We start from the raw sequence: 16,775 nt of genomic DNA on the forward strand, positions 1-16,775 counted from the left end.
CTCCCTCTCTCCCCCACCTTCTGCTTTTCCTCCTTCCCCTCCCCTCCCCTCCCCTCCCACCTATTCCCTCTCCCATTCTCATCTCCCCCGCCTCTTTCCCACAAGCTCCCCTTCCTCTCCTTCCCTTCAGGCTCCTCCTATTTTCTCTCCCTCCTGCTCCTCCCTCTCAGGAGGTCCTTCTAGACGTAAAGAACCGGTTGCAGCCCGGACTTCTGCAGCGGAGCACCAGCACCGGAAGCAGCTGGTGGGGTCGGCCGGAAGTCTTCGCAGACCAGGCTGGTGGGTGTAGGCAGGTCTCGCCGGGGCGGAGGGTCGAGCTGCCGTGATGGGGGTGAGAGCGAGCCCCGGGCCTGAGCATCTCCCCCGCCCCGTTAGTGGAGCCTCAGGCGGGTGGTCCCCGCCGTGTTCTTCCGTCCTGCGGCCCCCTGGGGTAGAGGGAGGAGGGACAGCCCCACAGCCTCAGTGTTCTCATCCGGGAAATGGGAGCTCGCCTGGCTAGACCTTAAGCTCCCCAGGGAGACTGGGGACTTTTCTGCCAGTAGACGCTTAATCATTGCTTGTGGACGTGACCCCGAGGTCCCTTCTAGGCACGAGGCTGTGCCCCGACACACCCAGCCTCAATTTTACCTACAGTGAAATGGATACATTAATAAGTAGTGCCCACCCTGAGGCCAGGAGCTCTGCAATCTAAGGCAGTGTAGGGGAAGGGTCTCGGCCTGTGACGTCACCCATCGTGGTGGAATGCACAAATGCACTGGGGGGTGTGGGAGAGCTGGAAGGGATTTTGGTGTCAGGCACGTGGCCCAGACCCGCTTCCTGCAGAAACCGAGGCTCAGTGCCTTGTCCAGAATTATCCCGCTGGCCAAGGACTGAAACCCAGGACCAGCACGCTTTCCCCTGTACCGTGTTGCTTATAGTCTTAGAGTGTTGGCCTGGAGCACTGAGGCATTATGGGGCTTGCACTGAGTAACACAGTGTGCATCCGAATTAGGTCTTGAACCCAGGGCTTTTGGATTCCTAGGCTGCCCCCTCTCTTCCCTATGCCACATTGCCTTCCTTCCTTCCTAATAGTCTTCTTTCTTTTCTTCCTTTTACTTTCTTTCATTCTTTTCTCTCTCTTCTCTTTTTTTAAAACAAAGTGTCAGTCCCAAGGCAGAAGAGTTTTAAAAGCTATGCAGTTGGGGTTGGAAGTGTCCTAAACCAGATTTGAACCTGGATCTTCCATTAAGCCACCTAGCTGCCTCCACATTGCCTTCATATTATTAGTAATAGGAATATTAATGATGCTGATGATAATAGATGAATAAAAAACAGTACTATTACAGAGCCCAGAGCATCAGTGTCTCTTGATCTCTGGGAATTTAATGACATTTTACAGATATCAAGATTTTTTTCACACTTTCACACCTTTTTCCTTCTAATTTTTGTTTGCAGTTTGTCTGCTTTGTATATCCAGAGGAAAATGTGTATTGCCAAAAGCCTCCAGCCAGTTTACATGATCTCATCTGCTTTCTAGAGCGTTAGTAAGTTACTCTCTTATGATATGGATTTATATCTCATATAAAGCTGGGTGTTTGTAAAATTTGAATTCGAATCTGCTGCTTCTTACAGGTGGTTTGGTATGTTGGGTATGGAATCTTCCTAGAAAGCAGAAAGGCCTAGATCCAAACCTCTGACCCATACTAGCAGTGGCGCCTTGGACAAGTCACCTAACCATGCCAATTTTCCTGGACAGTTTGTTGAGACTTTTAAGTTGCAGAGCAGATGTTAGTCTCCTTTTGGTAGTCCCCTCCACCAGTGGGAACTCTGGACCACCACCCCATCAGATACGGCCAAGTAATTGCTGATTTGTCTTGAGAAAATTATATAACCTCTTTCTTTCCCTGTATGCACAAACAAAAAAGGAGTTGATTCTTGAAGCTTGGAAGCTGGTGAGGATTAGTTCTGTTACTATAATTATAGTAGGCACTAAGTTTAGAATTTGTCTCTTACTGGCATATAGGTCTGCATAGGATTTATGACTGGTGAGGATGGAGGCAGCTGTGTTTTGAATCAGTACAACCAGTATCATTTCAAGATAAAATGGCCACAATTATCTAATGAAATTCAAGCAATACGTTCCCAGAAGGATATAACATTGTAACTTTATTAGGGGACATATGCCTAAACAGTTTCCTTTGCCTTCCTCTTTATCTTTGTTCATTTGGAGGCAGCATCATTCCTACACTGATACTGTGTGACCTTGGGCAGGCCCATAGCCTCCCTATTTGCTGTAAAATGAAGGGATTGGACTAGGTGGCCTCTGAGGTCTCTGAGCACTAGATCTGTGACCCTGTCATCCTCTGGGAACATATTTTATTCCTTTCCCCACACCATTATCACTTGAAATCCCTTCAAGGCTTAGTCCAGGTCTTATCTTTTCCATGAAGGTCTCCCCCTATAAAAAAACAATCTCAGGTTTATCCAAGCTCCTGCCTCAGAATTTTCCTTTGTTTATCACTGGCTGCCTTGTGCCATTGTTATTTTTATATGTGTTCTTCCTGCCTTTATCATTGGTATGTATGAAAGCCCACTGTGAGCTGGATCCTATTTCCAGTTATAGTGGCTCACCTAGTAGATCAGATGCTGATGAATTGAGTTGTTCTTACTAAAAGATTCTGTTCCTTTTGCTTCAGGGAGAAAACAAACAGAAGAGCAGGAAGCACTTTGGGGAGCATGGACGACAAGAGACGAAGAGTCAGAGTGCAGGGTGGCTGGGCTGGTCCTGCCAAGAGTCAGGCTACTGGGCAGCCAGGTAAGGCTGTGGGGCTGGGCCTTAGCACATCCTGAAATGCCTCCTGTGTAATTGTGTGGTGTCCAGGGCCCCTGCGGTTTTGATGGAAGACTTGGAGGGAGGTTACCAGCCTTCCCTTCTCCTTACTGCCCTGAAACCTCGCAGGACACATACCCTTAAATCCTTTCTCCATCCCTCCCAACAACCCATAAGCATTGTATGGGGAGGCCCAACACCAGCAAGGAAGATTTCAGGCTTGCTTAGTGAAATGTGGGGCAGCTAGCTTGCCCCTGTGCTCAGCTGTTTGGTGTTGCCCTTAATCAGAAACTGTTCTTTGCTTTGCTTTAGCGTTCAGGGCCAAAGGCAATCCCCACCAAGGCCTTGGACAGACCTGGATGAAAAAGGAGTTGCCTCTGCCAGAAAAACAGTTTGTATATGAAGAACCAAAAGAAGAGGTAAGTCCCCTTCAGGCTCTGCTGAGGAATCAGAGATATTTAAAATGCATTTACTGTTAAGGAAAAGAGCTAGCTAGCAATTAGCTCTAGTGGCTAATGGGTGCCAGATAGTCCTGTACTAGACTCTGGGGATCCAGAGATAAACGGGAAACTGTCCATGTCTCCAAGGAGCTTACATTCAAGAGGGATGGGGGTGAGAGAAAACATGTGGGGCCAGATTTAATATGCATAAATTGGATACAAAGTGATTTCTAGCAGGGGCTGGGGAGGTGGAAAGCAGGGCCAACAGCGAGAAAGGTCAGGAAGGGTTTTCTGTAGAAGGTGGTGTTTGTGCTAAGTTTTTTTTTTTTCTTTTCTCTTTACCTTCTGTCTTAGAATCAATACCATGTATTGGTTCCAAGGCAGAAGAGTATTAAGGGCTAGGCAACGTGGGTTAAATGACTTGTCCAGGGTCACAGCTAGGAAATGACTGAGTAGAATCAATACTATGTATTGATTCAAGACAGAAGAATGTTAAGGGCTAGGCAATGAGGGTTAAGTGACTTGCCCAGGGTCCCATAGCTAGGAAGTGTTTGAGGCCAGATTTGAACCTAGGACCTCCTGCCTCTTGGCCTGGCTCTCAATCCACTGAGCTACCCAGCCACCCCCTGAGACCACATTTGAACCCAGATCTTCCCCACTCCAGGCCTTGTACTCTATCCATTGAGATCACAGCTGCCCCAATTGTGCTAAGTTTTAAATAAAACTTTGGATTCTGAGAGGAGGTCATACATTCAAGACCTGGAGGATTATGTATCCAAAGGCAGAGGTAGGCAATGAGATGCTTTGTGTGAGGGACAATAAGGAAAGGAGAGTGACGAAATTCTAAGGGTTCAAAGGGGAAGTAACATATGAGAAGGCTGAAAAGGGAGTTTAGGGGTTAGCTTGTGTAATAAGAAGCCACTGGACTTTATTGACTAGGAGAGAGGTTCGTTCAAACCTGAACTTTAGGAAAATTTCTTTTGCCACTGTGTGAAGTTTGGATTGGAGTGGCATGGAGAGAGACTTGAGGCAGGGAGGCCAAGCAGGAAGCTATTGAAATAATCCAGGGCAGGGATAGCTGGGTGGCTCAGTTGATAGAGAGCCAGACCTGGAGATGGGAGGTCTTGGATTCAAATCTAGTCTCAGACACTGATTCAAATCTAGTCCCAGACACTTCCTAGTTGTGTGACCCTGGACAATTCACTTAACCCCTGTTGTCTAGCCCTTACTGCTCTTCTGTCTTGGAACCAATACTTGATATTGATTCTAAGGCAGAAGGTAAGGGTTTAAAAGAAAAGAAATTGTCCAGGCCAGAGGTGACAGGATTGTGACCTTAAGGTGCTGACTGTGGTTGGAGAGAAGTGGGTGAGGTGGAAGTAGGCAGTTTAGCAGGTGATGTGTTATGTAATTAATGCTCTACAAGTAGGATATGTAAGAATGAGTTAGTGGAAACCACCCCGGGCAGTTCAGGGCACTTTATTCTGGCTTGATAAGAAACCTGCAGCAGGCACACTTTGCTCCTGTCATACCCATCAGATAACTAAGCCTGGAAAAGAAAGATGTACAAGTCAGATAGACCCTGGCTTTGCTTGAAGGAGAGGGGAGAGAGAGCACTGATGTGTGGAGGTTCTAGTACACCTCGCTGTCCATCCTCAGGTTATTAACATTCTGGCAGTGGCCCTGATCAGCTTTTGATGTATTTCATGAATTCCTTCTGTTTTATTCAAATTTCTCTTTTCTGATGCCTTTCTTCCCCTTGGCCTCCTTCCTCATTGCCAGGACTGACTCTTGTACTTTTTCCCATCTATCTCCTGTGAAGGTTTTTTTTAGAGATGGCAGAAACTGGGGCAGGTTTAAAGGCAGGTAGGAAGGAAATAGTAGATAGAAGCTGTTGAAGATTAGAAGTGAGGAATGATGTTGGAGAAGTTGGGAGAGATTGGGCTCACAGCTACAGGAGAAGGGATCACCTCAGCAGAATTTGGAATCCAAGAGGAGAGGCCAGGGCTGATGTCAAGATCTGGGAGATGAAAGAGGGATTGCCTCCATTTGCTCCAGAAAGTAAGAAAAGAAGTCTTCAGCTGAGAGGATGAGGAGACACTTAGGGAGAGAAGCAGCCTCAGCCTTCAGTTTGCCAAGGAACCTTAAGCTAGAGGTCTGGCCAGGCCATTTCCCTGGTTACGAATCTCCCATGGCTCCCCATTTCCTGTAGGATGAGTCCACAGACTTCTGGTCACTGGGCTTTTCCCTTCCCTTGTACTGCTCTTTTACATGTACTCTGCCATGCTGGTCTGGGGGGCCCTTTTTTCTCCTACCTTGGTGCTTTTGCAGAGAGGAGGCAGCTCCTAAGCTGGGCCTGGAAGAATGGGTAGAACTGGAATACTAAAGGAGGGAAGGAATCTTGAGAGTCTTTATCAGGTGTGTTGGCAGAGAGGCCCAGACTTTTGATATTGGGCCTGGACAGCTGCAGGAGGAAAGAGGTCAGAGGGCATAGCTGGCTTCAGATCCTGGCTCTGCTACTTACTGCTCTTCTGGCTGGGCCAGTCACTTACCCGATGGGCTTTTGTTTCATCTTTTAAAATGGTTGACCATGAGGGTTTGGACTCATGACTACCATACAACCATCTCAAAGGGCCTTTTTTTTTTTTTTTTTTTTTTTTTGCCATACAGTAATGGAAAGTGTCCCTTGACATCTCCAGCTAGACATCTTTTTTCCAACAAGGACATGCTCAGCTGCCACTCCCTTCCGGAAACCCTTCTGCTCTCCCTCAGCTAGAAGTTGCTCCTCCTTCCCCAATTTCTCCTAATCTCACACACTATTATTTATGTTCCTGCTTTATTTCCCTCCTGAATTAGAACCTCCTTCAGGATAGGCAGTCTCTTTTTCTTCTTTGTTTCCCCAGCATCTGGTCCAGAGCTTTGCACATAATGGGCCTTAATAAGTGTTTGTTGACTTTATTGTTCAGTGTTTTACCCACTGAGCAGAGTTCAAGTTCAGAGCAGCAATTGGCAGTTCCCCATTGTAGTAAAAAAATGAAATCCCCAAGTAATGGCAAAGCTTCAATTTGGAATAGTTGTTGGTGTCAACCTCTTCCCAGTAGCCATTTACTAGAGCTGTTTGCTAACTGGCAAGCTGTATTAATTGAAGGTATACTGCCTTTTCCTCAGCCTCCCCCGACCTCCCTTTTCACAAATATACCTGCCAAGAAAGCTGTCTGCATATGTCAGGTAGGGTAAGAAGAATAGGCCCAAGAGGACTCTAGAGAAATGAGAATTCAAATCAAAAGGCCTCATTTTAATTTTTGCTCATTTTTTGGATTAGTTTTTTTCCCCAATTAATGAGCATGTACTTTCTCCCTCCTCCCTTCTCCCAGGGGATACAAAAGCAAAACAAACCTTTGTAAGTCAAGCAAACTAAATTCCTATGTTGACCTGTCAAAAAATGCATCTCATTCCCCACATTGGGTGGTTCTTTACCTTGGTCAAACGTTGGGTCACATTCTTTGTCATTGGTCCTCTGAAATCGTTTTGTCAGAATTCTAAAGCCTCTCAGTGTGTTCCTTTTTCACAGTGTTGTTAGGGGATAAATTCTTTTTCTGATTTTGCTCTCATCACTCTACATCAGTTCATGGTCAGTTTGTTCTGAAATTCTCCTTTTATCATTTCTTGTGACTCAGTAATAGTCCGTTCTGTTCCTCTACCATCATTTGTTTAACATTCCCTGATCAGTGGGCACCTCCTTAGTTTCCAGGTTATTAATGCTGTGATAATGCTGCCATGAATATTTTTGCACATACTAGTCCTTTGCCTCTTTCTTTGATCTCTTGGGGGTATAGGCCTAGTAGTGGTATCGTTAGGTCAAAAATGGGGCAGCCGGGTGGTCGAGTGGATAGAGAGCCAGGCCTAGAGTCAGGAGGGCCTGGCTTCAAATATGGCCTCAGACACTTCCTAGCTGTGTGACCCCGGGCAAGTCACTTGACCCTCATTGCTTATCCATGACTGCTCTTCCACTTTGGAACCATTGCACAATATTCTTCGACAAGGTAAGGGTTTAAAAATAAAAAAAGTATGTACAATTAAGTGACTTTTGGAGCATAATTCCAAGTTGCTTTTCCAGAATAGCTATAGCAGTTTACAGCTCTTCCAACAGTGTCTATTTTCTTCTTCTCCTTTATTTGTCATTTTTCTCTTCTGTCATCTTTTGTCAGTCCTCATAGTTGCTTTATTTGCATTTCTCTAATTTTTGGTGTTTTGGTACATTTTTTCACATGACTATCATCAGTAGCTTAGATTTGTTCCCTGTGGAACTGCTTGTTCATGTCTTTTGGTCAGTGATTCCCAAAGTGGGTGCTGCAGTGATCCAGGGGGGTGGTGATGGCCACAGGTGCATTTATCTTTCGTATTAATTGCTATTAAAATTTAAAAAAAATTAATTTCCAAGGGGCTAAATAATATTTTTTCTGAAAAGGGGGCAGTAGGCCAAAAAAGCTTGGGAACCACTGCTTTTGGTCATTTATCAGTTGGGGATATGGATCTCATATTCTTATGATTTTGAATCTGTTCCTTATATGTTTTAGAAATGAGACCCAGTTCAGAGAAACTTACTGCCAAGATCTTTTCCCCTTTAGCTGTTCTCTTTCTAATATTAACATGCATTGGATTTATTTGTGCAAAATTTTTTTTTAATTTTGTGATCCTTTCTATCCCTCTCTAGATCTGAAAGGTGCGTTCTTTCTTGCTCTTCTAACTTATGATGTGATTTTTTTTTATATCTAGAATATTTGGAACTTATCTTGATTTATGGTGTGAGGTGCTGGTATAAGTCTTCTTTCTGCTAGACTGCTCTCTTTTTTCCAGCAGTTTTTGTGAAATTCTCAGTTTATCAAACATGCAGTTGTGGGGATCTATAGACGGTAGACTTCATCTCTCCTTTCATTCGACCTCTTAAATCTTTTCACCAGGAACATATTTTTTGGTGATTATTGTTTTGTAGTATAGTTTAGGAGTTGGTCCTGCTAGGAGGGCCTGGTTTTAAACTAAGAACATTTCAGGAGGAATGAATTGGGTAAATAGAATAAGTAGTGTCAGCTGGTGTCAGAAAACCTTGAAATTCAGCCTCAGACATACTAGCAAATCACTTAGCTTCTGTCTGCCTCAGTTTCCTCAACCATAAAATGAAAATAGTAACAACACCTACTTCACAAAATTATGAGGATCTGATGAGATAATACTTTTTTTTTTTTAAACCCTCGTACTTCGGTGTATTGTCTCATAGGTGGAAGATTGGTCAGGGTGGGCAATGGGGGTCAAGTGACTTGCCCAGGGTCACACATCTGGGAAGTGGCTGAGGCTGGGTTTGAACCTAGAACCTCCTGTCTCTAGGCCTGACTCTCCATCCACTGAGCTACCCAGCTGCCCCGAGATAATACTTTTAAAGAGTACTTAGCCCAGCACCTGACATACAATAAGAACAGTGATTATAGCTAACATTTATATAGCAAATACTATGTGCCAGGCATTGTGCTAATTTTTACAAATATTATCTCATTGGATTGTCATAGTAATCTTGGGAGGTGGGTGCTGTTATCATCCCCATTTTACAGTTGAGGAAATTGAGGCAGACAGGTTAAATGACTTGACCTAGCATCACATAGCTAATAAGAGCCTGGATTTGAGGCAGGATTTAAATTCAGGGCTTCTTGACCACAGACCAGATGCTCTAGTAGGCTCAAAATAAATGCTAACTCCTCCTTCCCTTTTACCATGCAGAATAGGAACACTGCTGTGAATTCAGGATACTAGAATGGTTTTCTAGTTCTTCAATCTACCATGCTTATTTTTTGCAGGTTGTACGTCGGATCCCAGAGCCACAAATGATCGAGTGAGTACTGTGCTGCTTGATCTTGACCTTACTATAAGGAGCAAATAATGAGACCTTGTAAATACTGTCCCCATTTGGACATTTGTTTTCTTTCTACTGTTGATGAATCACAGAATCTTGGAGTAGGAAAGGCTCCTAGAGGTCTGGTGATGCAGCCTGAATCCCCTGAGCAGTTCAGGAAGTCTTGAGGAGTGTCACCCTTCTAGGCTTGCTCTCCCTCTCTTCCAAGGGAGCATTAATGTCGCCCCTTTGGCGGTCTTGCAGCAAGAATTTTGGCTAGCAGGTTTCAGCTGTGGTATGGCCTTTTCTGATCCATTTACTTTGATATCCAGAGAAGGTGAGCCAGCAGGGAATCTCCAAGGCAATTTACCTTTAAGGGAGCAAAGGAAGATCCAATTTGATTCCTTGAAACACTGAATGTCAAACATTCATCAGATCTGCTTTGACTCAGAATGCTTAAAAAATTGCAAGTAAGGGGGCAGCTGGGTAGCTCAGTAGATTGAGAACCAAGCCTAGAGACTTGGGAGATCCTAGGTTCAAATTTAGCCTCATGCACTTCTTAGCTGTGTGACCCTGGGCAAATCACTAGCTCTTACTGTTCTTCTGCCTTGGAACAAATACATAGTATTGATTCCAAGACAGAAAGTAAGAGTATTTAAAAATTTTTAAAAAGCTACAAGGAAACTGGGGGAGCTTTTTGTCCATTTATCAAAACCACCTTATTTGTCCATAGCAGTTACCTCCTTAGTTGATTGGTATTCAAAACATGTGAAGCCCAGGTCTGGGCAAGTCATTTAAGTGTATTTTCCTCCATCTCTCAGAGTCTGAGTTTTGCAGTCTAAAGTTTTTGTGTGGTCCTGATCAAGGTCCTTCCTCTTTCTGGGGCCTCTTTCCTCCTCTGTAAAATAGTGAGCATGGATTAGGTGACCTTTGAAGGTCTCTTTTGGCCCTACTGTTCTGCATGTCTGCAAATAGGATCAGAAACAATTCTTTTCCTTCAACAGGCCAGTCTGGTTCTTGCTCTTGCCTTGATGCTATAGTGTCTGGTTTTTTTGTCTTTCTGACCCACCTGAAATCTTGAAAGATCTCTAATGATGCCTCACTGAGCAGGCCACCCCCATTTCTTGGGACTCTCTCAATTGCTTCATCAGCTTTCATGGATTTAAATATCATTTCAGTTATTAAACACATAACAAGTATTTAACAAATACTGTGGGTTAACTCATTCCTCTCTTAGGAGAGGTATATGCTGGCTCCAAATTCCAGTTCATGATTTGGAAAGATTAAATCATGAAGACAAATTTTTAAAAAATTTTATTTAATTAATTTAGAGTATTTTCCCATAGTTACATGATTCATGTTCTTTCCCTCCCCTCTCCCAGAGCTGACGAGCAATTGCATTGGGTTTTACATGTATCATTGTTCAAGACCTATTTCCATATTATTAATATTTGCAATAGAGTGATCATTTAAAGTCAGCATCCCCTCTCACATCCCCATCGAACCATGTAATCAATCATTTATTTTTCTTCTCTGTTTCTGCTCCCACAGTTCTTTCTCTGGATGTAGATAGCATTCTTTTTCATAGGTTCCTCAGAATTGTCCTAGATCCTTGTATTGTTGCTAGTAGAGAAGTCCATTACATTCAGTTGTGCCACAGTATTTCAGTCTCTGTGTACAATGTTCTCCTGGTTCTGCTTCTTTTGCTCTGTATCAGTTCCTGGAGGTCATTCCAGTTCACATGGAATTCCTCCAGTTTATTATTCCTTTCAGGACAATAGTATTCCATCACCAACAGATACCACAATTTGTTCAGCCATTCCCCAATCAAAGGACATCACCTCATTTTCCAATTTTTTGCCCCCACAAAGAGCACTATAAATATTTTTGTACAAGTATTTTTCTTTATTATCTCTTTGGGATATAAAACCAGCAGTGTTATGACTGGATCAAAGGCCATTAAGACAATTTAAAAAGCAAACAAACACTCAGCAAAAATTTTCTTTGACAAGTGTACTTCTCTTAGTCCTAGTCTACAGCTTGGTAACCCAGCCTGCATAGGAATAAATATGAAGAGGTTTAGTCCCTTCTTAATGCCATTTATATAGTTTATTCATTAGTGGACCTTAGTGTATTTGGCTTGTGCTTGCCTGGTTCTGTGTACTTTACATCATTTCATCTAAGTTTTCACAGATTTTTGCTAAAACCTCTTTCATTTCTCATAGAACACGATATTCCTTCATGTTTATGTACCATAACCGAGCCTGAGATCACTGGAGGAGGGAGAAAAATCCACATACTGAGTGGACTTGAGGCCTTTCACCATTCTGATTTCTCCTGCCATATGTCTCAAAGTTAGCCATGAAATATGTATGGAACAATAATGCTCATTGGTCAGGGCAGCTAGGCCTGGAGTCAAGAAACTCATCTTTCTGAGTTCAAATCTGGCCTGAGATACTTCCTCGCTGTGTGACCCTGGGCCAGTCACTTAACCCTGTTGACCTCAAGTTCCTCATCTGTAAAATGAGATAGGGAAGAAAATGGCAAACCTCTTCAGTATCTCTGCCAAGAAAACCCCAAATTGGGTCACGAAGAGTCAGATATGACTAAAAAACATTTGAAAATGTAGGGTTTAAATTAATATCCAGTACTCCAAGTATTATATTTTATAAAATTTATTAATAATCACTAGAAGTAAAGGAGTAAAAGGGTTATTATCTAACAAAATAGAACCATGTGACTAGACTCTCTTGCTTGTTTAAAAAGACCACTGGTCACCGCTGCCATTACAGGAAGAAGAGAGAGGCGGAAATACACAGTATTTGTGTCCTGCCTATATCAGCACATAACAACAGGAGGAGAGTGGGGTGCTGGGAATCGTAGTTTTTAGGGTAGCAGATTCTAATTACACAAACAGCAACCACAACATGTTTATTGGCCTGCTCATGTTCATGTTTGTCATGTCCTTGTGAATTGAATACCAGGGACGTCACTGCCACCAATCACCTCTTTACCCTTCAAGCTTTCATACTCATGGGAAATTCACAGAGACATGTTCCATTTTGTGTGTTTAGAATAATTCACATTTGCAATGCTTTTAAGGTTTACAAGCCAAAATGGGACAATTAGTACTTACATGCTATCATCCATTTTACAGATAAATAAACAAGTTCACAAAAGTTAATTGAGTTGCCAGTAGTCTCAGGACTGGACCTGGGTCTCCTAACTATTAAGTCTATCTCTTTCTTCTACCTTACACTGCTTTTAATTGAGTGTAGTCTAGCAGTCTCAACTCTTGATTAGCCCTAATCAATTTCCTACTAACTTATATGTATATCATTAACATTTTTTGTTATCTTTGGTTTTTAACATTACCTTAATTTCCAAATATATGTTCCCCTTCCCCAGCAAGTCATCTTATACCAAAGAATGAAAGAAAAAGTTTCTTTTTCTTTTTTTTAACCCTTACCTTCTGTCTTAGAACCAATCCTATGTATTGGTTCTAAAGCAGAAGAGTGGTAAGGACTAGACAATGGGGGTTAAGTGACTTGCCCAGGGTCACACAGCTAGGAAATGCCTGAGGCCAGATTTAAACCAAGGACCTCCCATCTCTGGGCTTGGCTCTCAATACACTGAGCCACCTAAATGCCCCTGTTTTTGCTTTTTTAATGGCAGTTTGGCAAAATTAACCAAGGGAGCCAAATCTTTCAGTGTATCTTTCAAACCTCCCACATCCATAGAAACTCTCACTTTTGCAGAGAAGAGAAGAAAGCATATTTTCACATTTCTTCAGGATTCATCTTGGTATTATAATTACACAGCTTTCAGTTTCATTTTTTTCTTTTATATTGTTGCAGTTTCTATGTTTGTTATTTTCCTGGATCATTTTACTTCAGTCTATATCAGTTTGTCTTCCCATGTTTCTCCTATTAATAGTATTTTTTTCTTTTTTCAAAAAAAATCTTACTTTCTGACTTATAATCAATATTGTCTATGATTCCAAGGTAGAAACGTGGTAAGGGTTGTAATAGGAGTTAAGTGACTTGTTCAGTGTCACATAGCTAGGAAGTATCTGAAAGTAGATTTGAACCTAGGACCTCCTACCTCCAGCCTTGGCTCTTTATTCACTGAGCCACCTAACTGCCCCTTATTGTTTCTTATGGTTTTGTTTCTTATTATGAATAATTCCTTTATATCCATGTACTGCAATTCATGTGAACATTCCCAAGGGCACCAAATATATTTTGTGTGTGTGTGTGTCTGTGTGTATAAACATTTGGTCCCTTTTTCAGCAAATTCCCCATCACTTCATAACCACGCTGAGAACGTGCTGCTGTGCCTACCTTCCCTTAACCCCTCCAGCATTGGCCATTTTCATTTTTTGACTCCTAGCCTGATTTTTTTTTTTAAATCCTTACTTTCCATCCTAGTAACAACAGTAAGACTGAGAGGCTAGGCAAAAGGTGACTTGCCCATGGGCACGCAGCTGGGATGTGTGTGAGGCCAGATTTTTAGTATATGAATCTTTGATGTGACCCCAGATAATGCAGTCACAGTAGCAATTGCTTCTGTTTCTCTGGAGCTTTAAGGAAGAATTTCCCCCTGACAGCTCTAGGAAATGTGGGCATTCAAATTATAATGCTTGCCTATCTAGAAATCTAGTAAGTATCAGAGCCAACATTTCAACCCAGGTGATTTTGATAACTTCTGGGTTCTTTTCCATCACTGATTTGTTCTGCAAAACAGAGCAATTGTCTCTAACCCCTTGTCTTGGTTGTAAAAGAGTTTATGTCTCCTTCACTGCTTTGTTATGTGGTTAGATTTGGCAAGGTCTTTGGGATCTCAAAAAAAACCTTCAGCCCTAGAGAAGTGCCAAGTTTGATTTTTCCTGTAAGGCATGTTGACCTCAAGGTTTTAGTTTTCCATTTCTGTGTCTCATTTCAAAGATCCCATGTCTAGCTTACTTCCCCCTGCCTTTCTGTCTAGCCTAGTGATGTTGAAAGCAAACAGCCTTTTTGCATCAGAAGATAGTCAACTTCTTGGCTTTTGAATTGCCAGTCCCATGAAAAGATTAAAGGCAAATGATTAGATTTGCCTTTTAATTCTTCTAGAAACTAAAAGAAAAGGCATCATTATCTTCTACGTCAGACCCTTTAAAATTACACTGGTTTCTTGGCTAAAAATGCCATTTTAAAGTTGTTGTGAGGATAAGGGACATACTTCACAGTCTCTGCAGAAGCCAGCTTGGAGCCAGAGAGCCATTTTAGACATATTGGTAGACCGAAAAGTCGGTAACTTTATATGTGGTAGGAGAAGGAGCTACTGAGGTGTTTTGGTACCCAGTGTGTATGCTAGTGAGTTGATATCAACCTAGATGAAGCATATGACAAGAATATGGGTAGATAATTGAGAATTGATCCCCTGTTGTTTTCCCTAATAACTTTATATCCATAACTTTCCTATTTAGAAGGCTATAAATATTGTCCATTGTGGACTTCTAGCCTTCAGTAAGAGGAGGGAGCACTTGGTAGGACAATTTGTCCTACCTTTCAACTCTGCTTTGGTTATCTGGAACTTATTTTTTTAAACCCTTCCCTTCCATCTTAGAATTAGAATACCTTGTATTGGTTCCAAAGCAGAAGAGCAATAAGGGCTAGGCAATGGGTTAAGTGACTTACCCAGGGTCACAAAGCTAGAAGTGTTTGAGGTCAGATTTGAAACTAGGACCTCCCCTGTATAGGCCTGCTCTCAGTCCACTGAGCCACCCAGCTGCCCCTCACAGGAAACTTTAGAGCAAATACTTGTATATAAAACCACCTCTTACACTAAGAATTTTTGTTTTCTTTCCTTAGCAAAGAAGGTGTCTATGAAATCAGCTCATTACCCACAGGCATCTCTCGGTAAGTAAGTGAATTCTTTCAGTAAAGGGACCAGTTCTGGTTAAAACACTTCCATTTCAAAGTACCCAGACGAGTACTTTAAAGATATGCTCATAATCGAAACTTTTGACTTTAGAATCCTAAATCATATTTGGCATTTTAGGTTAGAAGATAGTAAGACTGTTTCCTCACCTGTAAAACAAGGGGTTGAATAGCCTGATCCCTAAGATTCCTTATTGCTGTATAATTGTGGTGGACTTTGCATTTGTTTAGACTTGCAAAACTTTGAAAAGCACTTTTACATTTCTTATTTTATCTACATATAATATCTACATAACATTCCTGTGGAGCTTGAATAGCAAGAATTTTTTTCCAAAAATTCTTCTTGGATTGGAAAATCTTATTTTCATGGATATTTTTGTTTTTTACATTATATTTGCTTTTTTAAGCATTTACCTTCTATCTTAGAATTGATTCAAGTATCGATTCTAAACCAGGAGATCAGTAAAGGCTCGGAGATCAGGGTTTAGTTACTTGCCCAGGGTCAGACAGCTAGGAAGTGTCTGAGACCAGATTTGAATCAGATCCTCCCAACTCTAGGCCTAGTACTGTGCTCCCTAGCTGCTATATTTCTGATTATATCTTTCCCCCTTTCCCTACCCAGTGGTCCATTCCTTGAAACAAAGATTTAAAAGGAAAGTTTCTCCTAACTTTAACAGATGAAGACGAGTTATTCTGTGACTTTTCCACATTTCTACCAGCAAGCTGCTGGGAGAATTAGTGCCAGGACAGATGTCTCAACTTGGGGACTATAAGTAGCTTTTTCCACCATCAGGCTATTTTACTATTATCCAAGAAGATGAAACTACCTTCTTTTAGCTTTTATGCCCATAGAAAATGTGAGGTGTGAAGAAAAAAGAAACTTAAAAAAATCAAGCAAACCAAAACTTAGTCTGTCAGATTGCATGTTTCTTTTGAAAGTTGTAAGAGCTTGGATTTAGAACTGGTGGGGCTTCACAGGCCATCTTGTTTGATGTCCTTATTTTATAGATGAGTATCTGAAGCTGAGAGACTCAGTAACTCCATGCCTAGGTCATGCAGCCAGTGTCAAAGGGGGGATTTGAATCCATAACATCCTGCTTTCTCAAGTCCAATTTGCTCTTCATGCTACCATTCAGGGATGCTGCCATTTGTTAGACTCATTTATAGTGTACCTCTGGGATTTGCCTTCAGAACCCTTTTGTAAGGTACCAGGGATGAACAATTTTACTGTTTTGTGGTAGTGCCTCATTTTGACACAGACTGCCATGACACTCTTTTCAACAGACTTGGCTCCAAATTACCTATTGTTTTCCCCAAATCCAGTCTCTCGCCCCCACCCCTTTCAGGAAAGATTTGCCACAAATGAGGACATTCAAAAGCTCTTCTTCTGCAGACAGTTCCCAGTGTTGGAATGGGAAAGAAACCCCCCACTGTGACCATTTTGAAGGATTCAGTCCTCATTTGGTTGGATAAATTCTAGTATGTTTGTCTTGTAAGTAATCGCTCTTATTACAAATGAGCTTTGAAAGCTCTGCCTGGCAAGCATGGACTCTGGCAAGTTCCACTGAGCTTTGAGCGTGGGGCTGGCGACAGACTTTGGCTGCTATCCGAGGGCCAGCCTGGCTGAATGCAGAATTGCCCTCTAAATGATCAAGGTCCGGGAGCTTGACCTCTAGGTGATGAGGTTTTGGCCACAGTGACCTGTTGCCTATAATATGCACCCTCCA

At 42.2% G+C, this 16,775-nt stretch overlaps 1 protein-coding gene across 3 annotated transcripts in view; it reads left to right on the plus strand.

Annotated features, from left to right (window-relative positions):
* The first annotated feature begins 1,436 nt into the window (after window positions 1-1,436).
* ALKBH3 (alkB homolog 3, alpha-ketoglutarate dependent dioxygenase) overlaps window positions 1,437-16,775 on the plus strand; it is a 57,844-nt gene continuing 42,505 nt past the window's right edge. For all 3 annotated transcript variants that reach the window (XM_044680991.1, XM_044680992.1, XM_044680990.1), the window contains exons 1-5: window positions 1,437-1,523; window positions 2,676-2,794; window positions 3,122-3,228; window positions 9,093-9,127; window positions 14,980-15,027. In XM_044680991.1, coding sequence (XP_044536926.1) covers window positions 2,716-2,794; window positions 3,122-3,228; window positions 9,093-9,127; window positions 14,980-15,027 — 269 coding nt within the window. In that variant the 5' untranslated portion in view covers window positions 1,437-1,523; window positions 2,676-2,715. The remainder of the gene's footprint in view (window positions 1,524-2,675; window positions 2,795-3,121; window positions 3,229-9,092; window positions 9,128-14,979; window positions 15,028-16,775) is intronic.

Source organism: Gracilinanus agilis, chromosome 6 (genome assembly GCF_016433145.1).
Source record: "Gracilinanus agilis isolate LMUSP501 chromosome 6, AgileGrace, whole genome shotgun sequence".
Taxonomy (NCBI): domain Eukaryota; kingdom Metazoa; phylum Chordata; class Mammalia; order Didelphimorphia; family Didelphidae; genus Gracilinanus; species Gracilinanus agilis.